Source organism: Danio aesculapii, chromosome 3 (genome assembly GCF_903798145.1).
Source record: "Danio aesculapii chromosome 3, fDanAes4.1, whole genome shotgun sequence".
In the NCBI taxonomy this organism is placed as follows: domain Eukaryota; kingdom Metazoa; phylum Chordata; class Actinopteri; order Cypriniformes; family Danionidae; genus Danio; species Danio aesculapii.
Genome location: NC_079437.1, coordinates 44,983,567 through 45,009,587, shown reverse-complemented (window position 1 = coordinate 45,009,587; position 26,021 = coordinate 44,983,567). Strand labels below are relative to the sequence as shown.

The 26,021-nt window shown below is 34.9% G+C and overlaps 1 protein-coding gene across 1 annotated transcript in view; it reads right to left on the bottom strand.

Moving 5' to 3' along the window:
* rdh8a (retinol dehydrogenase 8a) overlaps window positions 1-14,897 on the bottom strand; it is a 39,738-nt gene extending 24,841 nt beyond the window's left edge. The window contains exon 1 of the mRNA XM_056454093.1: window positions 14,581-14,897. Coding sequence (XP_056310068.1) covers window positions 14,581-14,689 — 109 coding nt within the window. The 5' untranslated portion in view covers window positions 14,690-14,897. The remainder of the gene's footprint in view (window positions 1-14,580) is intronic.
* Window positions 14,898-26,021: the final 11,124 nt, after the last annotated feature.

The following is a 26,021-nucleotide window of genomic DNA, read 5'->3' as shown; positions in this document are numbered from 1 at the left end:
GAGTGGCTATTAAGTTTAAAGGTAATCAGTGATTGGCTGCTGGCTAGACTGAGTTGAATGAGGCCAGACTCTAGTCTGTAGGACAGTCTGATGCAGAGTTATGAGCTCACAAAGGTTGATCCAATGTTAAGTAAATGGGAGTCTTTTACAATGGAAGTCTATGGGACAGTTGCTAGGGTGCTGTAAGTGGTTGCTATGGAGTGGCTAGTAAGTTACAAAGTCATCAGTTATTGGCTGCTGGCTAGACTGAGTTAAATGAGTCCAGTTAGAAGTCTGTAGGACAGTCTGATGCAGAGTTATGAGCTTACAAAGTTTGACCCAATGTTAAGTCAATGGGACTTTTGGGATTTTTCTGGGTCGTTTTTCGGAAAACCCAAGGTCGGATCAGTTAGAAAAGATATAGCAACCCGAGTCAGACCAGTTTGAAGGTTTGACGAAAGTTTGAAGTATGTAGCTTGAAAGGCCTAGGAGGAGATACACTTAGAAATTAGTCTCAGAAGAAGAAGAAGAAGAAGAAGAAGAAGAAGAAGAAGAAGAAGAAGTTTAAGATAGATAACAGTATGCTGGCTTTTCAAGCCACCATAATAATCAAATCAGCATAATTTCTGAAGGATCATGTCTGAAGGACTGGAATAATGATGCTAAAATTCAGATTTTAAAATAAAACAATATTGTAGTATTAAAAGTATAGTATTTATTTTCTATAGTATTATTTTTTCACTACTTTGGAGAAAATTAAGAGATTTAAAAGTTATTAACAGTTTTCTGGCATTGTCATTAATAGGTACTGTATGTGTTTATTTTTGTTTGGCTGGAATGAAAAAAAAACTGTGTTGGGGTAATGCATTACAAGTAACGTGAGTTAATATTGCTTCTCTAAAGTAACGAGTAAAGTAACGCATTACTTTAAAAAATTAAGTAATAATATTTAAGCTACTTTTTGAAAAAAATGTAATACAAGTATGCAAGTTACATTTTAGTTTAATTAATTCGCTTTTAAAAAATAAGTTGCTGAATCAAAATGATCGTGTCACGTTAAATCCCACACGCAATGAGAGAATGCAGGAACAGACAGAATAGAAGATGGCAGTGCAACATTTCTGCGATTCTCTCTCTCTCTCTCTCTCTCTCTCTCTCTCTCTCTCTCTCTCTCTCTATATATATATATATACAGTTGAATATACAGTCAGATCTATTAGCCCCCTTTATTTTATTTATTTATTTTTTTCAATATTTCACAAATCATTTTTAACTGAGCAGGGAAATTTTCACAGTTTGTCTGATAATATTTTTTTGTTCTGGAGAAAGTCTTATTTGTTTTATATCGTTATACAATAACTTGCCTAATTACCCTAATCTACCTAGTTAACCTAGTTAAGCCTTTAAATGTCACTTTAAGCTGTATTGAAGTGACTTGAAAAATATCCAGTCAAATATTATTCACTGTCATCATGGCAAAGATAAAATAAATCAGTTATTAGAAATAAGTTATTAAACCTATGTTTAGAAATGTGTTGAAAAAATATCTGCGTTAAACAGAAATTGGGGGGAAAATAAACAGAAGGGCTAATTATTCAGGGGGGCTAATAATTCTGACATCAACTACATATAGTATATAATTTATTTAATTAGATTTTTTTTACTGCCACATATAACATGAATTATTTTATTGTATTCCATTGTAGATAAAACTGTTAGCTGAATGGTGACACATTTAACTTGAACTTCAATGTTTACATAAAAGTTTTCATTGGCTTACTTCAGCTATTATTTTGCTGTGTCTTTCTCAGTGGCCCTATCTAACCTTGAGCATGTTGTGGCTTGACTTTCTTATCAAATCCTCCACAGTGGATCTAAGTGTCAAGCTCCATTCATTGGGCAGATTATCACAGTCTGTCAACAGTCCGCATCCTTCATCAGTCACCGTGCAGCTGCTGCTGGAAAGAGCGCGAGAGTGTAATGCATCTGTAAGGTGACGATGGAGACGCAGCTGCTAGCAGATCTGCATTCCTGACGTCTCAAGCTAGATTTCACTCGCATACTGAAGCATAAGCTCTACTTGAAGAAATTAATTCTTACAACACACAAGCCCTGTGTGGTCAAACTAGGCCACAAAATAAATGCGTTTGCGAGAACAACCCCCTCATTGTTGATGCTGTTGTTTTAGAGTAAGACTTGAGGCAGATTAAACATTCTTGAACGAGCCACTCTCTCTTGTAATTGGATTTTTTTTCGCTTTGGCTTCTTTGAAGTTGGCATATATCACTGCTCCTCATTATGAGCAGAACCAATGAAATGTTTAATCTCAGAGGATTTTGTTTTCCACTGTTGCAATGCGCTCAGAATGAGAACAAAGTTCAAATGGGATTCGTTTAAAAGATGAGAAAGAAGCAATGAAATTTGGTAAGATAGAAAAGTTACTATTAAAAGCCTTTCATTTTAACTGATGCATTTTATTTCTTATAATCATCTCTTTTAGGAAGTATTATCAGGTTTGATGAACCTAAATGTGAATCAGATGCCATGTTTCCATCCAAAGATGCAAATTAAATGTACACGCAAACTGGAATATAGCAGAAAACATTTGTGAGTAAACCACCGTTTCCATCCAATGAGTCAAAGAGAACTGACAAATTGGTACCAAATATCAAAAAGAAAAATGGAATTTGCTGAGGTAGGAGAAGCTACTGTAGACCTTTTTAATTGTATACTAATTTACTTGCATCTCAGAAGACAAAGATGTAACACAATTAATGTGCAGCGGCTTTTGGAGGTACAAGACTGCGCTTTGGGCAGACTTGGGCATGACAGACTTTAGCTGAGGGATGACCAACGAATAGAATGTCCAAAACAACATTTCAGATATTTTACAATGTGGTCAGTTCGCAGGTTTGCTCTGTAATGCTTTCTCATTGCACTCATTTTTGTCATCACATGATCTGTTAAAACAAAATCACATGAGTTTTTTGATTCGCATGCTAGGTTTTACTTTGCAATTGTGTTTTCATCGTAATCAGGGTATCTTCCGTCAGTTTTATATCCGATTTCAAACAAAAAAAAGGAAAATTAAGAAAACAGACATTTTGATTTATTTTCGTTTTTTCGTTTAGGGTAGGAAAATGGATAAATGGCTTTAAAATTCATTATACACATGTAGGCGGTGCTGAATCACCCTTTTTCTTCTGATTGGTCAACCAAATCCGAGCTCGTGACATCGCCCTCAAAATAATAGTCCTATATATATATATATATATATATATATATATATATATATATATATATATATATATATATATATATATATATATATATATATATATACTGTATATATATAATTTATATTATCCCATTAAAATAGGAGGAAATAAAATGAAAACAAATGGTACACTTTGTTATAGCCCCAGGGACCAATGTGTTCTTATTCTGGTTCTGCAAAATACAAAACAATAAAAATAAGCAAACAATATTGATTATTATTATAATTATTATATTATTATAAACAATCTTGCAAACCAGGTGCTGCTTGAAAATCTTTGCTCAGCATCAGGTGGACAGCAGCAAGATATTTGGCAGCGAACTACAGTATAATCTTATTTAAATGACAAATGTGTAATAATACTGCTAATTTATGTTTTTATTTAATTTATGCAATGTAAGCCTGCTAACTGATCAAATGACAGAATATTTAAACTTAGTTTATATATATTTATATATAATTTAATAATAATAATTAAAAGCCTGTGTGCTGATTCACATAGGACTATTATTTTGAGGGCGACGTCATGAGCTCCGCCTACTTTCAACACCGCTTGGTTTTTCTACCCTAAACCAAAAAATGAAAATCGAGCCAAAATTGTTTTTTTTTTTTTTTGGGAGCAAAACAAAAAACAAAAATTGTTTCCTTTTTTTTTGTTTGAAAACGAATATGGAATGGACAGACGATACATTGATTCATCATTGTGTAATGTTTATTTTTTCTTATCGAATAAAACGTTTATTTTACACGGTTGCGCTCATAGGTTGTTTATGAACATTTTCAAAATGTATGTGCATCTTGACATTCCCATTAAGCATTTATTATGCAATTTTCCAAAATGCACATACAAATAGGTGGACGAAAACATACGGTAGCTGTTGTCCCACCTGGAGATACGTCGATGTATCAATGACTGTTTTTATGTCAGTTAACTTTTAATTCATTTAAAACCATCAGGCTGATTTAACAAACCAGTAATCAATTTTCTTTGGCTAAAATAATAAACCTTCCCATATATAAATTTGTACCATTTTATAGATTAAAGGCACAGTATGTAATTTTTACAACTAGAGGTTGTCTATTGACAAGAAACAAAGACGTAGTTTGATGACAGCATGACTGAAGGTGCATTCCAAGTGGAATATGTCACATTCGGGCACTTTGGAGTGAAAACCAGTCATGACCGCCATATTGAAGTGCTATTCCAAACTGAAGTGCTCAAAACGTATTGTTGTCGTACGCTGCGTTACTCTCGGAAGGACTCATCCCTAGGACCTAACTCCATCGAGGGTGCGTGATGTCATTATCATGGCCACACAGGACTTGGTCTGCATTGCTAGTTAAAATAGCTTTTTTTTAAAGTCTTTTTAAAGTCAGCAAATTATATAACTGTTCTAGTGTTTTTTTGATATTTTAATGAAAACGATTTATTTATTGTGTCTTTAATAATAATTAGAAGAGATTTCCATGTCAAAGAAGGCGAAGTCTCAGGGCCACACCTACATAATCACTGTAGTTAAAAAGTGTTTACCAGTTGAAGTGAACTTTTCTTTTAAACAACCTTTTTTTGACCTGCTTTTATGTTAAATGTTATCACACAGTTTATTCTTTGATATCCCATTTTAAGTATCTTAGGTCTGTTGATGTGTTTTTAAACTTTGCGAATTTAAAGCAGTATCAAAACTGTGATGTATTTCAACGATAAAAGCTCCAATAATCGCTGGGAAATTGGTCATTCATTCATTCATTTTGACACGCGGAGGTAACCCACACCAACACGGGGAGAACATGCAAACTCCGCACAGAAATGCCAACTGACCCAGCCGAGGCTTGAACCAGCGACCTTCTTGCTGTAAGACGATTGTGCTACCCACTGCACCACCATGCTGCCCGAAAATTCGGTCAATAGTTATTTATAGGAACTGGTGTAGACCAGTGTTTCTCAACCACTTTCCCGGAGGACCACCAGCACAGCACGTTTTGAATGTCTCCTTTGTCTGATACACCCTTTCAGGTTTTTCAGTCTCTGCCAATGAGATGATGATCTGAATCAGGTGTGTTTGGTTAAGGAGATAATGTGCAGAGCTGGTGGGCCTCCAGGAGCGTGGTTAAGAAACACTCATGTAGACAAACAAATAAATAAATAAAAGTGCATTACTAATCCTTTTCATTAATGCTGATTCACACTTGGCTTCAGCGTCAACCTTTTACGGAAGGGCATGTCTGAAGTTGGGGCTGATGTGATCATCATTGTTACATCAGTCAATGAAATTAGAGCGCAATTGGCTACTGTTTGAGCTGGGGTATTTGCATAAAGCAGTCAGATTGGCTGACGCTTCCTTTGACGCTTGAAAAGTTTAGGAATTTCCAAACTTTGCAGCAAACAACACCGCACAGATGGATCCACCAATCAGTTCAACAATGCTTGACAACATCCATTCGAAGTGAATGGTGAGTGTTAACACTGACGCCCCATGTGAATATAGCGTAAGGGATATGCAACCTAAAAATGACAAGGGAAAGTTTTAAAACTGTAGGATTCTCTTTCTTTCTTGAACATATAACAAGATATTTTGAAATATGTTAGCAATTAGTTTGTTGACGTTAACCATTGACTTGGAAAAAAGAACCTCATACAGGTTTGGAGGGTGACTAAACAATATCAGAATCTTTATTGTTGGATGAACTCTCCCTTTGAATAAAATTAAAATGCAATTTTTATGCAATATTTCAATAGTAAAGACCATATTATAGGTCAAGCTTCATTTCCCAATCCATCTAGGCCCGAAGGCATCGAAGACACCTTGTGTGAAGCATTTGATTGACATTAATGAGTCTCTGGATGAATCCGAGTAGGTGATAACAAATGTCCAATGGTTTCACCCTGCTCAGTGTGCAGATGAAGACTTCAGACGACCCTTGCTTTAGAGCCCTCACTTGTACAGGTCTCAAACTTTGTCCCTCTCCCAACACTCATTCTAGTGTGTGAACTATGGGCGCATTAGACACGGCACTAAACCAGGGCAGCGGTCTACAATTCACAGCAATAAAGGGAGCTTTGTACTGGAGAAGTCACTTGAAAGAGAACTGGCAGTCTCTTTATGATCTCCGCCTGGCAAGCGGTATCCTTGCGGAGCCGTACCCTGGAAACTGCGCTTTCACATGATAATAAAGAGCCTTTGGGGTCTACTGGAGGAAAGTGAACGTATAAGGGTCATTCCACGAAATCTGGGCCCTTTGCGTCCATAAGAAATAGTCAGACATGGAATTGCAGTTAAAAGTAACACATTTGTGACATCAAAATGTGAATTTAACACTATTTAAAATAATTAAATGGTAGGATGGCACACCCACAACATCGTAGGCCAATATTATTAGATTATATTTAGGTCGCCAGCGTCTAAGGACAATGTTATTTTGACATCCAATAACCATCCAATAACCACCGTGAAATGACGTTGATATTTTGTTGATTTTAGGTTGTGTTGGAAATTGACCTAAATCCAACATCATCATGATGTCAAATACTGACATTTATTCATCCGGTATGGCAAACCAATCTGATAGACATCATAGTGGTAACGTCCACACAACATCAAGCTGTAACATCATTAGCCGTTGATATTTTGTTGTTTTTAGGTTGCGTTGGAAAGTGACCAAAATTTCTGTCATATGTTGGACATTGACCTGACGTTGGGTTCTGATGTCAACCTGATTTTCATTTCCTCAATGAAATGCTTCATCCCACCGATGTTGGGGTACAACGTCAATCTGATGTCATGTTGACATCCTGTGCCTGCTGGGATGTCTGTCCATTTCTATCATTTTTCTTTACCAGGACTTTTTAATTTGCAAATCGTTAAAATTTAATTTGCAAAGTGTTAAAATTATTACGTAAGCAATTTGTATTAAGTACAGCCTTAATGTTAGGCAATGTTTTTGGCATAGGTATGTACTTGATTTTTTTATGTAATTCAAATAATTTTATTAGTGTCCTCTGATTTCATTTCAGCCATAGTACTATCACAAAAAACTGTAATGACTATAGTGACATCACCTCCAGGAAGTTGCATCATCTCTCAACCATCATTCGAACAGTTAAAACACAAGTAGGTTTCTCTCCCTCTTTTGTAATGTTGTTTTTGATGATTTAGGAGTGTAAATACTGTTACTGTTTTGAAAATCGAAATGTAAACAGTTGTTTATTTACTTTTATGTAATTCAACACAGGCTCTTTGGAAATAAATGCTTGAGCATACATTTTTGTGAAACTACAAAAACTTACTTCAACATATATTTGAGTCAGGTGGCAACATCCCGCTCATTGAATTCATCGAAATTCTGCAAGTGCGGGCTCCATAATAGAGCAAATTTCTATTGAGCCCAATGTTAAAATGGCCAACTTTACAGCAGAAAAACAGGTGTTTATAGCCTGGTACATAGAACAATTTTGGTGTATATAGCTAATAATAAACTTCATGACAACTTTGAGGGGGGTGAGTTTTTTATAACTCATCCGTTTCATTTATATTGAGCTATATTAAGTCTGCATAATTAAGGGCGTGGCCACTTGAGTGACAGCTAGGTCTCGCAGGTCGCCGTCACTTGACCTCATCTGATTCCGGCTGATTAGCCGATGATCTCGGCATATACATTGTATTTTTGTTTTGTTTTATGTGGCTTTTTTCCTAAAATTATCAGATGATATAGCATGCTGTGTGCACTTATTTGTGCTCACAAAAAAAATTCAAGTGGCCTCCATTTCCTAGGTGAGTGAAATTCTTATATACTTATATATCATATCTATAAACATATTTGTTTTATTTAAGATAATTGATCATTTAAAATGTTGTTTTAAAGGCTATGAAACAGTCATCTGAAACTTTGTCATACAGTGTTATGCCTGGATTTCATAAATAGCCTTGCATTCACCAACGCAGACTATGGGCCCTATTATACACCCGGCGCAATAAGGCACAAGACGTGTCCAACCTTAATTTTTCCATCTTCCACCACATTGTTTAAATAGCAAATCCATTTGCACCACTTTGTGGACTCATCTGTGTTCTGGTTTAGAAAAGAAGTGTGTTAAGGCGCATGGTGGCCCGTTGCTATTCTGAGGAACTATAATAGACTGTTCAATACACCAGCTGAGAGCAGGTCTAAAGTCAAGCGCAGAGGCGTTAGTTTTGTGCCTCGCTTAAACATTGCTTAAAACATGCAGGATGTATAGCAATACACAAATACCTTTACAAATGAAAATAATTAAAGGAATAAAATATTACAAAAATTATTATTTTCTACATAAATATAAAAACCAGTACCTCCATGCGTTCTTCACCTCTGGGTTTTTTTTTCAGTTTAGTCACGACATCTTGCTTTTGTATAATGTTATTATTATTAACAGTGTTATTTATTATATGCATATTTATATGTTTTATTAAAAACAAGCTTAGATTTGTCCACCTGTCAGGTTTTGGACTATATGCGGCATAGGACGTGGCTTTGGATATAACTCAGTTTTTGACCCCACTTGGTTATTATTGTTACTTTATTAATTTGCTGGAAATTAGAACTGAATTTAGAAATAGTTTTGAAACGAATCTTTGTGCTTAACAAACTAAATTAATTATGTACAGTAGGCTTATGGATGTCTTTAGTGAGTGCATCCAACACGTTTCCTTATCCACGAAAGAGAGAAAGTGAAAGTAAAGGCCAAATGGAGGAGGTTCATTCTTTATCCTCGCACTGCAGATGGTCTGTTTAACTGTTTTCTCAGTTCACCATGTAAATAGCAAATGCACCATGGCGCGACGCAACTGACTCTTAAAGGAAATGTGAGATGAGACTCTGATTGGTTTATGCTCAAAACACACCCATAACTCATTAAGAGAATAAGCACAGCCCTGTTAGACCATGTGCTGCGGCACAGAGCGTATTGTTCCATCCTTAAAATAGCAAAAGTGGATTTGGACACACCCTTAAGGCTTTTACGCCCTGTGCTTTATACTTTGCGCCTAGACCGTTAAAATAAAGCCCAGTATTTGGAAGTAATTTGCATTTTACTCCTGTAAAAAAACATCATAAGAACAATGTTTAGTGGTTCAAGGTGTTACAACAGTGTTTTTAAAAGACTAAACACTTTATTGAGATAGTATACAACCAAGCACAAGTGGTCAGAACACAAACGAGTTGCAGGTAATGAAGTATTAAGCATTTTTCCCAAAGAAAAGCCCGTCTAAGCAAAATGCTTGCAGGCATCTGTAGCTCCCCTCACGCTCCGCCTCTTTGCCCTTTATTGGTTACCGCTGTTTGGTGCGATGATGCGAGAACAAAATGGCGACGGTTGGCCACTTCCACTTGTAGCTTCATTTGCGCTCGTCAGAAATCTATGGGTGACATCACGGATACTACATCCATATTTTTAGTGTATGGTTTGACTGCAGTTTCTACCTAAAATGAATGCTAATGGGCAGTATGATGCTAACAGCTTTTATTTCTTTCCATGCTAATGATATTTACATGGACACATTATAGATGAATAAAGGATTATTTTCATGCAGTTCTTTGCAAAACACCAAACAAAGACCACAAAAAAATATCTCCATATGGACAACTAAAATGTCTCCATATGGACAACTCTTCTGGCATTGTCAGTTAGCTCACTTTGTTCAGTGCTGTACTTGTGATACAAAGCATTCTGATTTAAGTCCAGTGAAGCATGGTTCCACAAAAGAGATGAAAGCTAGTAAAAATTAGGTAAAACTATGTGGTCGGAGTGCACTTTTCTCTTACATTAGCTCATGACAACATTATTGATTTGTTTAGGCACTGAGCTTTGTTAGGGTTTAGCTCAGTGGTTTGTTAGGTGATCTGTCTGACCCATCTTCTAGTGGACGTGTACATGAAGGATATATATCTGAAACGTTCAACAAAATGTATCTCAAGTAATGTATATGTCAGATTTGAAAACATTTATACAGTGCTCTCTGGTGGATTTGTCATTTGAAATGTGCAACAAAATATGCCCAGAGCAAAGAGCATAGAATCACCAAGAGGCAACACTGATTTGCTATTTTGTAAACTGCCACTAGATGGCGGTAGTGTCACACGGCAGCCATTTTGGAATGAAAATTCCAATAGAACAACAGCAAGGATAACTAACACTAAACAGAATGAATTAAAATATTAAGTTAAATATGAGGTAAAATATTATATATTCATACACCCCATTAAAAAGCAACATTTTCAACAATATCTCATTAAAATTAAAACAATTTCCAAAATACTGACAAGACCAAATTTTAATATAATATCTGTTAAACTTATGACATGAAAGTGAGGTTAACAAAATAACTAAATTACACATTTTTTTAGTTTTACTTAAATTAGGGTGATGCAAAAATGAGTATACCCCACAACAAAAACTACTTTATCTAGTAGTTTGTATGGCCTCCGTGATTTTTAATGACAGCACCAAGACCACTAGGCAGGGAATGAACAAGTTGGCTTTATTGTGCAACACATATCTTTTCTATTCTTAAAAATGACCCCTCGTTTAGTTGCTTATAAGCATCATAGAGATCTCAGCTTGATGTCTCTTCAGAATTCACCATGTGTTTAATTGGATTCAGATCAGGAGACATATTTATAATAATATAATATGTTAACATAGACGTGCATGTGTGTGTGTGTATGCATGATAAATTTGTGTCAGAATTTAATCATTTTAAAGATTTATTAGTCTTTTTTAACAGACAACACTGCAACAAAATATTATAAACTATTATAACATATAGAACTGCAACAATAAGTGTACTGTCAGTCTGTTATCAACATCCCTTTTTGAAAGTCATGTTAATTTAATTTAACATGTCAGTATTCATGTATGTTATGCCAGTGCGTAAACTATTAAAGTAATTTAAAGTAATTTTACCTAAAAGTGACAGTTCCAAGAAAAAAGTATGGTTAAAATATAAACATTTAGTCTGTGAAATAAACTATTAAAAGTGCTGATGATTGTGATAGTAAGTGTTGTGTTGTCGTCTTTCAGGTTGTATCTCAGCTTTAATGAGCTTTTTCAATAAATAAATAAAAAACAAAGTAGCTGCTTGCCATCGTGACAGCAATAAGATCCAATGGACGACCGATGGTTTTCTCTCCAAAATGGCGGAATCGTGGGGATGTTGCTGGGCACTGCTGTTGTAATGGAACGTTCTATTGAGTGTCACCTCTTGGTGATTCTAAGATCTTTGCCCAGAGCAAAATATTTTATGTAGGCTGAGGCTCATATTTCCAATGAGCCTAGGCTAATATAATTCAAATCTATCCTTTCAAAGTGTGCAAAATGTTCTATTGTGGCCAAACCTATTAGCAAGCAGTTAGCAAATAAGCTTAAAATTGTCAAACCTGTTAATGTCAGCCCTGTTGAGTTTTTATGACATGTGAATAACAGGGATGACAGATTTCATTTAAAAGTCCTGTGAAGCACTTAGAAAGGTGCATTTTAATTCGATGTTTGACGTACAACACGTATACAAACTACAATACGAAAACAGGGCGGTAGAGTAGTTCCTTCCCTTTTAAGGGGACCTATTATGACCCTTTTTACAACATGTAAAATAAGTCTCTGATGTTCCTAGAGTGTGTATGTGACGTTTCAGCTCAAAACACCTCACACATAGATTTTATAACACCTTGAAACTGGCCCTTATAGGCTTTGATCCAAATTGTGCCTTTTTTGGTGATTGTTGCTTTAAATTCAAATGAGATTGTGCTTCCAGTATTCTTTTCAAAAGTTAAAAAGTAATCTCTGTCAAAAAAGTGTCTAAGAAGAAGGCAGTCTGAAAATATGGTGCTCATTTTTGCATCCTAAAACTCGACATTTATAATGCCTCTTAGCCACTGACATTACCTTTGGCTCAAGCTTACGACTTAAAAATTCAGACAGCTGCTTATCACTCAGGGCTGTCTTATGCTAATGAGGGACAGATCTCCATTAATGGGCAAGACTTTCCCCCTCCAATGACATGTACAAAGGGAGAAGTGTTTCTGCAGACTGTTTTTATGAAGTGTGATTATAAAAACGAGAAGCCTCTTGAAGGGGGCGAGACGTGTCAGATACTAGAGAGCATTTGATTGGTCAGAGAATTTGATGAGAAACCGAAGAATGAGGTGATGTTAAAAACTATTGAATATTTAAAGATGGAAGTGACAAACTACAAGCTTTGGATGTTTACATTTTCTTAATGCTAATTTGGTCACAACATGCCGATACTAACATCTAAAAAATGTTATCTTTCACAGGGACTGTAAATGTCATCCCTGTTTTTCTGATGAGTCTATACACTCTAATTCTGTGTTTTATATGATATTTGAAATGACCCCCCCCCCCCCACACACACACACACACACAGTGCTCAGCATAATGAGTACACCCCTCATAGATCACTCTTTTAAAACTAATATTTTCAATAGAATTCTTTACAATAATATATGTGTGCTGTGCATATTAGGCATGAGCCGGTATAAGATTCTGAAGGTATGATAACCTTGGATAAAAATATCAGTTTCACGGTATTGTGATTACTGCTCTGAAATATATTCTTTTTAAATGTCTAAGTAAAAAACAACAATTTTTTTCCCCTTTGAAAACAGTATATTTTATTTTTTGAAATATTTAAAATATTTTGGAGCTGTAAACATGTCAGGCTGAATAATGAAAATGAATCATTGAATCATTCTACTGTCTTCATTTGTTTCAAAAACGCAGATTTCTTTACAGTTTAAAATGGCATCTTTGGATATCTTTTCTGCAGAAGATACTGTTGTCCTAAAAAAAATGTAATAAAAAATCTTACAGCGGTATACCTTGAAAAACGGTTATCTTCCCATGCCTAGTGCATATAGATTAGATTAGTCAGTAACAAACCTGAAAATGAAACTATTAAAAAACAAAAAACTTTAGATTACGGTTCAAGAATTTGTACAACCCAAATTAAATATGAAAGGTGCAGTGGGTGATCTGCCTAAATGCTAACCAGTTAGCATAATATCTTTGAAAACAAAATCCCTCGCCTGCCGCCCAAAGCCACACCTCCTGAAATATGAACGCACACATTAAGTATGACAGAGACCCCACTAGGTCCTGTCATTCATGTCAAAAAATAAATAAATAAATAATATATATATATATATATATATATATATATATATATATATATATATATATATATATATATATATATATATATATATATATATATATATATATACACAGTTGCATTCAGAATTTTTTTCTTTGTTATATATTTCACAAATAATGTTTAATAGGGCAAGGAAATTTTCACAGTATGTCTTGTATTATTGTGGAGAAAGTCTTATTTGTTTTATTTCGGCAAGAATAAAAGCAGTTTTTTATTAAAAAAAAAACATTTAAGGTCAAAATTATTAGCCCCTTTAAGCTATATATTTTTAGATAGTCTACAGCACAAACCACTGTTATACAATAACTTGCCTAATTAACCTAACCTGCCTCCCCCAAATTAACCCAGTTAAGCCTTTAAATGTCACTTTAAGCTGTATAGAAGTGTGTTGTAAAATATTATGTACTGTCATCATGGCAAAGATAAAATGAATCAGTTATTAGATATGAGTTATTAAACTATTATGTTTAGAAATGTGTTGAAAAAATATCTCAATTAAAAAGAAATTGGGGAAAAATAATATAACTATAACTATATATATATATATATATATATATATATATATATATATATATATATATATATATATATATATAAATATATATATATATATATATATATATATATATATATATATATATATATATATATAAGATATATATATTAGATAGATAAAAGATTGTTTCAAATTATGAATTTGCTGAAAAGAGCGACTAACATAGGCTACTGCTCATTTGACAAAAATGACAGTAGCCTATATAGTATAAAACTATAATAATGCCTGTTTTCTAGACATTTCTAGACATTATAGTCTTTCTTTAATAAATAGCCTATCAAAAAAAATGTTTATATTAACTTTCTGACATTTAAAATCTGAATGCAACCTACTTAGTGGAGTGACTGACCCATAAGTAGGCTATGATGACCCATACTTACAGTATCTATACAGCGTGTTATGCAATGAAAAGAGCTGCACTACAAAATAAGGCATGTGTAGACAGTGTTCTATAAAATATCTGTATATTTCTAGCACAGTTTAGAACGTTAAGAAGTATTCTAAAAGAACAAGCAACGTTCTAAAGGCGCTGAAGGAATGAGAGCGCAGATGAGCGCGTTTACCATGGTAGCGCTTCTGCTCGTCTCTGGCCAGGAGCACGGCGATCCGCAGTCCGATCCCAGAGGAGCAGCCGGTGATCAGCACCACTTTCTGCCCGCCGCCACTCGCCATACCCACTCCTGTCTGCGTCCACTGCGAGCTGCTCCAACGGCGGACTTTTAAAACTTAAAGCGGATCATGCAAGTCGGTGCTCATGTGAGCGGGTTATGCGGTCACATGGCAGGCAGAATCGATTAGTAGTTGAAGGGAGACGTAAACACGCATGCTTACTTGGGTGAGCATCAGCCTTTACTGTACTGCTTTGAAAAACAACAGATTAATGCATTGTGAGCTGTGGGTGCAAAGGGGAGAGAGGTGTGTGTTTGGGGAAGGGGCGGGGGGTCTTGAAGCGAGGAAAAATAAATACAGCAGTGGAACAACAAACAATTACAAGTAAACAGGTTTAATTAAACGAATGTTAATAGTTAATTACCTCCGAGGTTTCACGCCTTGAGGTCTGTTAGTTCAGTGTGATGAAGGAACGTGATTTTATCTTAAAATGTTGCTGAGGTTGTGTAAATACGGTAAATCAGTATTTAACAGAGGTATTATATTATATTATATTATATTATATTATATTATATTATATTATATTATATTATATTATATTATATTTTTTATAATTGGTCTCTGGTGAAAATTAGAGTCAATTGTTTTTGTTTTGATTGGTCATTCTTGATTTGTAATGGCATAGCCTACTGGATTTGGCTATTATTATTAGTGTTTTTATGAATATTTTTCTTTTTTTGTTTGACATTGTTCCCTAGCTCTACAAGTTGACTCATATGACGATTTTTATTATTATTTTTTATCATTATCTGAGACTATGTTAGGAATCCTACATTGTTTAATGTCACACTAGTAGGCTACATGTTTGCATGCTCAGTAATTACATTAATCTGTGCTGCCACCTGCTGGTGAAGCGAAGTAGCTACAGCACACGCAGCTTTAAGAGCATGCTTATTGAAGTGTGACTAAACTTGGTCTTGATGGGAACAAATTGGCAGAGATATACTCACACATCTTTTACTTAAGTAGAAGTACAGAAAATCATGTTTAAAGCGACTTTGATAAAAGCTGAAGTACTGACTACACTTTTGTACTCAAGTAAAAGTAAAGAAGTACGGCCTGAAACATGTACTTAAGTAAAAAGTACTCAATACCTGTTTTAGTTTCATGGTAGTAACTACACCACACATCATGTTAACATCTATACAAAATAAGCTACGTTCTAATTTTTTTCAGCAGCAAATTAGCCAAGTAGCATCGTTCTACAATATTGTTCAACAACACTGCTCAAAAAGTTGGCCTATGTATCATCACCTGGACACAAAACTTAACTATATATGGCTGTAAAAACAACAGCTGCCATACTGGTTCATATATTGTAAAATGTAATCATGTTGACTGCCTATGTTTTTATAATTATTCTTAAATTTAACTCTTAATTTTTTCCAAAACATATATCAGATTTGGGGTCAGAGAACCTCCAGAAGCGGCAAAGGAGTGTGATTATGCCTTAGACCATAGGTGCTCAACCCTGTTCCTGGAACCCATATCAAAAACACCTGCCTGTAATTATCAACTGCTGTTCAGATCCTAATTAATTGGTTCAGGTGTGTTTGATCAGGGTTGGAGCTGTACTCTGAAGGAAGGTAGATCTCCAGGAACACGGTTGAGCACCCCTGTTTTAAATTGCATTGCTAATGAAAACTAATGGATTGCTTTATCTGATGAACAATTTAATTACAAATACAATAAAAACTAAGATTATCATTATTTTTTTTATAATAAATCATCAGTGGTTGAAAGAGTACTGAAAAATCATACTTAAGTAAAAGTACCATTACTTGCCTAAAAATGTAGTGCAAGAAGAGTAAAAGTATCTGCTGTAAATATTACTCAAAGTATGTGTAAACATAACATTCTGTAGAGCATTTAGTTATTGCCCAGCAGGCACACAACGACATATGATGTTAATATTAGGTTAGATTTAGGTCATGATGTCAGGTGACCAAAATTCAATGTCTAGCCAGCGTCTGAGGACAGAGTTATTTTGATGTCCAGTAACGACGTCAAATGATGTTGTTAATTAGTTGATTTTAGGTTGTGTTGGAAAGTGACCAAAATCCAACATTGAGCCAACATCTTAAACCAATGTCATATTGACGTCAAATTCTGACATTTATTCGTTAGGTATGGCAACCAAAATCCAATGTCTGATAGATGTCATGGTGGTAACGTCCACACGACGCCAAGCTGTAACATCATTAAACGTTGATGTTTGTTTGATTTTAGGACGTTGGACATTGATATCGGCCTGACATTGGGTTCTGACGTCAACCCGATTTTTATTTCTAAACAAAATGCAATGTCCCCACGACGTTGAGGTACAATGTCAATCTGGGTGTTTAATGCCATTTCGGTCATCATCCAGTAAACATCCGTCATCTTCTCTTCAGTTACATGCATTGTAACATTCTCTGGGTGAATGTGTGTAAAGATTTTGGACATCTTCTTGGACACTTTTAATGCTTCCAAACAATTTGCTGCATTTATAAATCGTCAAAGGTTGAAGGAAAATAGTGGAGTAAAAGTACTGATACAACTGTAAAAATCTACTCAAGGAAAAGTAAAAGTAGCCATTTTTAAAACTACTTAGTAAATTACAATTCCTGAGAAAAACTACTCAATTACAGTAGTTTGAGTACTTGTAATTTGTTACTTTAATTTTGTAAATTAAGACGGTTCATTCCGCTGTGGCACTCCCTGAAAAATCAGGGGGTAAACTGAAGGATAGTAGGTAAATTAAAATAAAAAGTAAAAAATTAGGTGAATTGAAAATTAACATAAAATAAATAATAAGCATTTAATTAAAAAAAGTAATATAATGGGGGCGACATGGTGGTGCGGTGGGTAGCGCTGTCGCCTCACAGCAAGAAGGTTGCTGGTTCGAGCCCCAGCTGGGTCAGTTGGCATTTCTATGTGGAGTTTGCATGTTTTCCCCGTGTTCAAGGAACAGATGAAACCCCTGCTGTAGAAGATCATTATTTTATAATAGTATATATTGTTCTTATAGGAGAAGAAATACACATCTAGTTTGGTTTAGAAAGTATGTACAGTTGAAGTCAGAATTATTAAACCCCCTTTGATTTTTTTTTTTGATTGTCTTTTTAAAATATTCCCCAAATGATGTTTACAGATGATAACAGAGCAAGGAAATTTTCACGGTATGTCTGATAATATTTTTTCTTCTGGATAAAGTCTTATTTGTTTTATTTCGGCTAGAATAAAAGCAGTTTATTTTACATTTATTAACATTTAACATTTTAAGGTCAAAATTATTAGCCCCTTTAAGCTATATATTTTTTCGATAGTCTACAGAACAAACCATCATTATAAAATAACTTGCCTAATTACCCTAACCTGCCTAGAAAAATAGTTTATTTTTGGGGAGCAAACTACTCCTCTAAATCTCTCCTTTAGGGTAAATCTATTTGATTTTATATCATTATATCATTAAGAGTTCACCCTTCTCCTTAATAAACCACAAGATCTGAGGTATGATTTATCTCCAGTAGTGTGTACGAAATCAATTAGTTTCAAAGTCTGTGTGATTGCAGTTATTCAGGAACCACATCAAATCTGCACAGAAACTGCTTTATATTCTCCTGGTCTCGTTGAGTATTCTGACATCATTTGCCAGAGGCTGGAAGTGGAATCAGGTCTTCAGGAATAGATCTGTTCCTCTCTAACCAAAGTCTGGGATGTTTTGGCAGCTCAATGATTTACAGTGATTGGAGCGCTTCAGGGTAGAATGGTTCCCAAACTAGACTAGGTCGTAATGCAGTCGAGATGCTTTAAATAATAAGTATAATGTTGTTCCAAATCTTTAAAATAGCCCCCTCAAGAAGAATTAGACATTTGTGTTGTTTGTATAACAATGACCATGTGATGTCCTGGTTGACCATAATCTACGATCATCTCCTTAAACTTAATCTCCTTAAGCATATAACCAGGATTTCAGGCTCTCTATATGCAGCCTCCTGTTTGTGATGCAACTATCGTTATGTCAGTGGTATAGTTTTAAGGCTGTTTTACAATCAGTGTCAATGATTAGGAAAGAGGAGCACTTATACACCATTTATATGCAGACAATAATATTAGTTTATTAGTATAAATTAGTATAAATGTAACATTTATTAGTATAAATTCTTCTGACTTTAATCAGCAATTTCATGTAAAAGATTGTCAGATCAAACAGATTTTAGTGCGATGTGTGTATATGAAATATCCATACTTGTTAAATATAATTTGTGTAAAAAAAAATAAATGGGTAACACTTTAGTTTACGTCACAATTCACTGTATTAACTGCTGCTTATTACCTGTCTATTATTAATTGTTATTAATTGTTCATTAGTAGTCTGATCCTATTCTGTATCCCTAATCAAAACCTAAACCGAACCTTACTAACTTACTAACTAAACAGCCTATTAGTAGATTGTTAAGCTAGTAGTGTTAGTTAATGGTTTGTTAATACCATGAGTTGTGACCTAAAATAAAAGTTTTACCAAATCTAGCTTATTATAATAACTTTTATAACACACACACACACACGAACCTACACACGCTATTATTTAACGCTGTTATTTTTTAAATACAGTATAATTTCATATATTTGAAGCTTATCTTTGAATACAGGTTATGTGGTCAGCTTTAATTTTAGCTAGTTGTTATCTGGGATTCTGGGATTAGATAGTTGTTATCCCGGAAATCCTATCAAATAAAGACTTCAAAACTCTACTTGTAGATAACCGAGACCTCAACTCTCACTTTTTTCTCACTTGGAAACATTGAAACAAACTTGAACATTTTACATTCCTCCACTCAAGACATTATTCAGACCTTCTCACGATTCATCACTTGCAAAACCTAGAAACTAGCCTACAACCTAACAACAGTATGCTAAGCATGCTAAAACAGGATTACAACATCGATGCAAATTACAATTTACGAATGGATTAATCAGAAAATTGGAAAACTGACCCTAACCACACACTAAGTACATGTGGTTAATTAAGGTTACTCAGTGGTTACATAAAAAAACTGTATTTTTTATATGTATCATATGTATTTTTCACAGTATTGCGATTGATGGATAAAAATAATAAATACATTATATATATATATATGTATATCTGTGTTCGTGCCTGTATAGTTCGCTAAAATCAGTATGCGAGCCTAGTAGTATGTCCAAATTAATAGAATTTAAAAAAAAACTGTATGTGAGAAGTACCCGGATGACCTACTACCTCCAGCAAGATTCTGAAGTGCACATTAGATGGACGCAAAATAATTCATGAATTTGAGTGAAGAGACACAACTGACGTGGGTAGGTCATGTAATCATGACAAAATGGCAGATGTAGTACGTCTGAGTTCCAGTCATGCTATTCGCATTCAAACTATCGGTCGAGTAGTAGATTCAAAGGCAGTACCTACTGAGTAGTTGGCGATTTCAGAAGGTCACAGTCCACAATTATCTTTCAATTGTGTAAAGAGGATTACAGCAGTTTACCAACCTTTTTTTATTGATCTGAGAGCAGATAATAACAAACATTTATGTCGAGCAGTTAAAAGTACAATATGTAAGATATTTTCATTAAAATACTCATGCAAAACCACTAAAACAGTGTTATATATTTTTATATATTAACTTATGTACTGTTTCAAAAAAATTTCAAATCCAGAGAAATAAGGAATTTTTACTAGTGACATGGACAGTTGCATGAAATATGCTTTAATACGTTTTATTAGACTGCTCAAAACAAATAACAGAACCTAAACTGTATTACAAGGTCACATAATCACGAAGAACCGGAAGCATTGGACTGTGGCTTAATTAAAGCTCTGTTGCTTTTGTGCTTGTCTCTTATCAGCAATTGCTTCAGAATTTGTCTTGGTTAGCTTCGACAACTTTATACTACCATAAAAAACTGTTGAATAGTTTATCTCATTCATGATTTCTGCCAGAGTCCTCTGGGATGTAACAAAAACAACAACTTCCATGATATCATACTCGGTCACAAAGTCAACTAAATACACATTTGTTTGTTGTGAATATGCGCCCTCTAGTGCTGAAAAATATGCTCTTTGCCTTTAAAGAAAACCATCACAGCCATTTGTTTTTAAAGTATGCCAAAGTGCAAAAAATAGGATCAAACCCCTTCAGAATTTGACCTTGATGTCGAACTGAGCAGTCTGTTGTAACAAGTGACAAGAGAACAAACTCAACTATAATGGAAACACTGAACTTGAAACTCTAGCAGTTTAGTCTTTCACACAATTAATGATTACATTTCACAACTGACGAGAAAAGTGAAAATGTCATTTTTTTTGCAGTTATCTGTGGTTGAGTTGAAACTTGGACATCAGTGAGAGGTGTCAAAGTGCAGATGACAACAACAAAACATGCTAATATAGAGGTCAGGCATGTTTGGGCATGTTGGCTGTGTTTTGAACACAGCTGCAGAGCCCTAAAGCAGGAAAATAAGTGAAGTGATAAGAAAAACAAACAAAGTTATACATTTTAAAATCTCAAATCAATCACAAAGACAGAGCTAGAGACGATACAATTAAGAGAGACGCTTAGCATGAGGGTTGATGGGAAGGATCAAGTTCTGTGTGTCAGCTCTCTGGAAGTTTGGGTTGTTTACAGAATGATCTGATACACCACAGGCTTCACTGTTTGTAGTTATTGATTTCCGTCAGGCCATTGAAAGTTTCTTCCTGAGGGCAGGCATAGTTTTCCCAGCATGGATTCCTGTTCTGCTCTGGCCCTCTCAGGATCAGCCCTCATCCAACATACTGACAGAGTTACACACTGGACATGAGTTTAGCCTTGCGGTCAGAGCGGAGCCACAAAGCCCACATGTCCATGACAGAGGAGAGTGGATGGAGAAGTTCAGGGAGAGGAGAAATAGATCAGAATTCATATTTCAAACCACAGCACATTCATTAAAGCAGAGTTTGTTGTGAATCGTCCTACGCATGGAAATAAGCTAATGGTGAATTAATCTGAAGAAGTTAGTTTTGGCAGTGCTCAACAGTGCTGTTATTGTTAACTAGACTTATTAAAAATAATTTTTTGTTCATTGAAATATAGGTGATGAAAATGTAAAAAAGAAAACAGGAAATATACAATACTATCGGAAAAAAGTTAAAGAACTAAAAGCAAAGTTGCATTACAAATCAAACCTAAAAATAATAAGGGTAACACTTTACAATAAGGTTGTGTTAGTTAATGCATTTACTGACATAAACAAACAATGAACAATACATTTATTACAGTATTTGTTCATGTTGGTTAATGAAAATACAGTTGTTCATTGTTAGTTCATGTTAACTCTCTGTGCATTAACTAATGTAAACAAGCATGAAGTCGGATGATGCATTATGTTGATTAATCAAATGAACTAGGATTACTAAATGATGTACAAGTATTGTTCTTAATTAGTTCATGTTAGTAAACTACATTACTTAATGATACCTTATTGTAAAGTGTGATCATAATAAGAAACTAATGAATATTAAAATACTAATTTGTAAGAATTAAATAAATAAAATGATTTATGAAAGGACAATGAAAGGACCATACACTGAAAATGTGTACTAAAATCTAAATGAAAAGGCCCCTTCACAAAATCATTAAATACAATAGACTTTAAAATGTTTTTTAAATAGTAAAAAAAAAATTATTGTGAAATATTTGACAGTGTACTCTTTTGCGTACCAAAAATGCATTTTTTAAAACTGGTGTACATTTGTGGTAATTATTTTTTGCTGCAAATTTGAGATTAAAACAAGACTAATAATAATGATAATGCTAATAATAATAATAATAATACTAATAATACTAATACTACTACTACTACTAATAATAATAACAATAAATATAGCTGGAAGCAACAATTAGAGGCCAAGCAGTTCAGAGGAAGAATGAGCACATTTGTCAGTACCGTAAACAAAAACCATTTTGCCTATTGACACAAATTTCACAACACTTGGTCAACATGGTCTGACAATGTTCCTAGTTAAATTTGGTTATATTTTAACAGCCGGTCTAGGAGGAGTTTGCAAAAGACATTTCTGAACAAAATCAATATGGCGTACAGGAACTTTAGCCAAATAGAGCATATTTGGTATCAATGTTCTTGGCATGGCCTAAGAAATAAGCTAAGATCAATTTTACCACAAACATACTTATGCATTCTGAAGTTATTAGCAAATTTATAATTCATTATTGATGGTTAGTAAACTGTTTATAACTCCTGTTACCAAATGTATGTGTTGGGGTCATTGTGAGATGCCAATGACTCACCTAAAGTTCAGTGTCAATATGTTTATGAGTTACAGCCTCAGATGCGCTTTGACATCCTGCAAGCATATTTGTCGATGCCATAAACGACAACCATTTTGCTAATCGATATGATTTCCTTAACTTTTGGTTAGCATGGTCTGAAGATGATTGGAGTCAAATTTGGTGAAAATTTTATCAACGGTCGAGGAGGAGTTTGCAAAAGAAGGACAGGAAGTTCCCAAATATGGCATGTTTGGTATCAAAGTTCTGCCAGCACATTTGTCGGTGGCGTAAACGATAATCATGTCGCATATCAACATGAAATCCAGAAATTTTTGCCAGCATGGTTTGAAGAATTTATGGTTCGAATATGCAATTTGGTAAAAATCAGAAAAATAGTTTAAGAGGAGTTCGAAAAAATAGGTTTTCAATCAAAAACAAAATGGCAGGAAGTTGAGTTGATTTTGGCATATTAGGTATTAATGGTCAATGAGGAATGGTTAGCAAATATTATTAGCATTTTTCGTGGCGCTACTCCAGAAATTTTTGAGTACCTTTAGGGCATGGCGTCGAAGATGCATACCATGTTTTGTAATGACACGTGAATATGTTTGTATAATATAGCATTTTTTGACAAAAATCGAAATGGGCGACACCCAAAATAGCTGACCTGAGAAAATCAGACATTATTTGACCTGGCATGCTCTGTCAGATGTAAAGAGACCAGCTTTATGAGTTTTGGATGAAGGGTTGTGACGTTATAAGCAAAAAAAAAAAAAAAGTATCTCCAGACCACTGGGACGTAGTGCACTGAAATGCTGCAGATAACCTCAGACCATGGTTGTCATAACACACACCAAGTTTGGTGTGAATACGTCAATGCGTTACCGAGATATCGCCTCAAGTCCATTTTCGCAAGCTCTACGTTAGATTTGTTTGCAAGTTAATCAAAAATGGTTCGTCTAATCAACTTGAAATCCATAACTTTTGGCCTGTAGACAGCATGGTCCGTAGGTCATGTGATTCAATTTTGGTGAAAATTAGACACACAGCCTAGGACGAGTTTGATCAAATATTTTTTTGCAAAAATTTAGCAAAATAGTGAAAAATTTTCATGACTGAAAATGACGTCATAGGGTGCGTTTGAATCAGCGTGAGCAAGGATTCATAGGAAAAATCTTAACTGTAGCCCATTCGGTTTAAAAGTTTTAACAATAAACATAAGTGAAACTTTGGACAAGTTGTGGCGCTAGAGAGTTTGAGTTAGAGATGTTGACACTGCTCTCTATCATTGTGCCAAATTACACAACTTTCCTGCCTACGGTTATATGGGCTTCCATTTAAATCCGGCGGGAGAAACAAAAGAAGAAGAAGAAGAAAAGGAACCCTAATGAAAACAATAAGTGCCTCTTCACCTGCGGTACTTGGCCCCTAATAAAGATCAGCCTCCACTTTATATTACTGTATGTACTGTATATTAAAACTACATTGTACAGGACAAACAATTTAATGTAATACACTTATTATATCTGTGCATGTTAGTTAGCCCATCGCAATTATATTGAGTTCTTCTACTTAGGTACCTTTTGTAATGGCACTGTTACCCCCATTACCCCCAAACCTAATCATATTGTACCACTTCATATTTTATGAACTGTACCACAGTTCAACTTAAAAAAACCTTAATGTGTATTATGTATGTAATGTGTATTAATAAAGGATGCTGAGCAATCAGCAAACAGAGCATTACAGTAGAAGTCATAAAAGCATGGACTAGCTTTACAGCATCTGAGATGGATAGCATACTTCATAACAGCAATATTTTGAAAGAATATGAGCATTAACAATTAAGTTGCCCCCCAATCTCAAGAATTTAGTTGTTTCAGCTTATTTTAAATAAGTAGTTTGAACAAGCAAGAAAAAATAACTCGATTAAGTTACCTTAATTGTAATTTAGGTGGATTGAACAAAAAGCAATTAAGTTGTTACCAAACACTTAGCAATAATGTTGTTCAACTCATTTTAAATAAGTAGTTTGAACAAGCAGCAAAAGTCATCTTGGATGGCCCGAGGCTCAGTAAACATTAAACCAACAGCAAATTCTTGTTTTTTTGTGATTTATCTGTGAATTTTCTGTGAATTTACCCTTTAAATAGTTGTACCTTAAATTGAACCATTTGCATCCGAATCTGCATTTGGTAAATGGAGTGAGGTTTGTTGCGGTGCCTTTAAGAGAAAGCAGACAGGTGTGTATGTGTGTGTTATGCAGAAGGCCTAAATGGATGAGGCTGAGTGCTGAAGAGGGAATTTTAGCCTTTAAGCTATCACTCTGGCATCTTACACAGGTTTAGAGAGGGATAAAAAGAAAGGGAGAGCGTGCATTGAATAAATAAGCAGCGCTATACAGGCCTCTGCTTGCTGTCTTCTTCTCAAGGCCACGCTCTCTCTCTCTCTCTGCATGCTTTCATCTGCACATTTCTTTCTGTCATCCACGTCAGCTTCTCTACATGCAGAATTTGAGAATACATTATTGTACATTTGACATGTGGATGTGACTCTTAACCTTTCATGACTTACCTATGACTGCACTTTATTTGGGTGCAGAAGCTCTACTAGTTGCCATAGACCATGATTTAAAGGTGCCAAATAATGGAAATCTGAACATACTCAAGTAAAGCTGAATAATAAGAGTTCAGTATATGGAATGTACATAACACGAGCCTCACACACCATTAGCCGCGTTTCTACTATCGAGCCTAAAGCGAACGAGCCAAGGCCAGTCGCGTTTCACTTCCGGTGCCTGATCGGGCCAAAGCGGGGCTTTCTCTGGGCCAGCGGCTGGCTTTTTTTGACCCGCTGAATACCTTGGGCCAAAGAGGGCCAGCTGGGGCTTCGGGGCAGAGTGAGAGGCGGACTTTGCCCGAGTCTGTTAAAGATGGCATGCCATCTTTACACTAGTTTTCTGATCACACACGAGTACATACGCCAAATAAATAGTAAATAAGTAAATAAGGGAAAGAAAACATATGGCGGGTCAGTTTAAG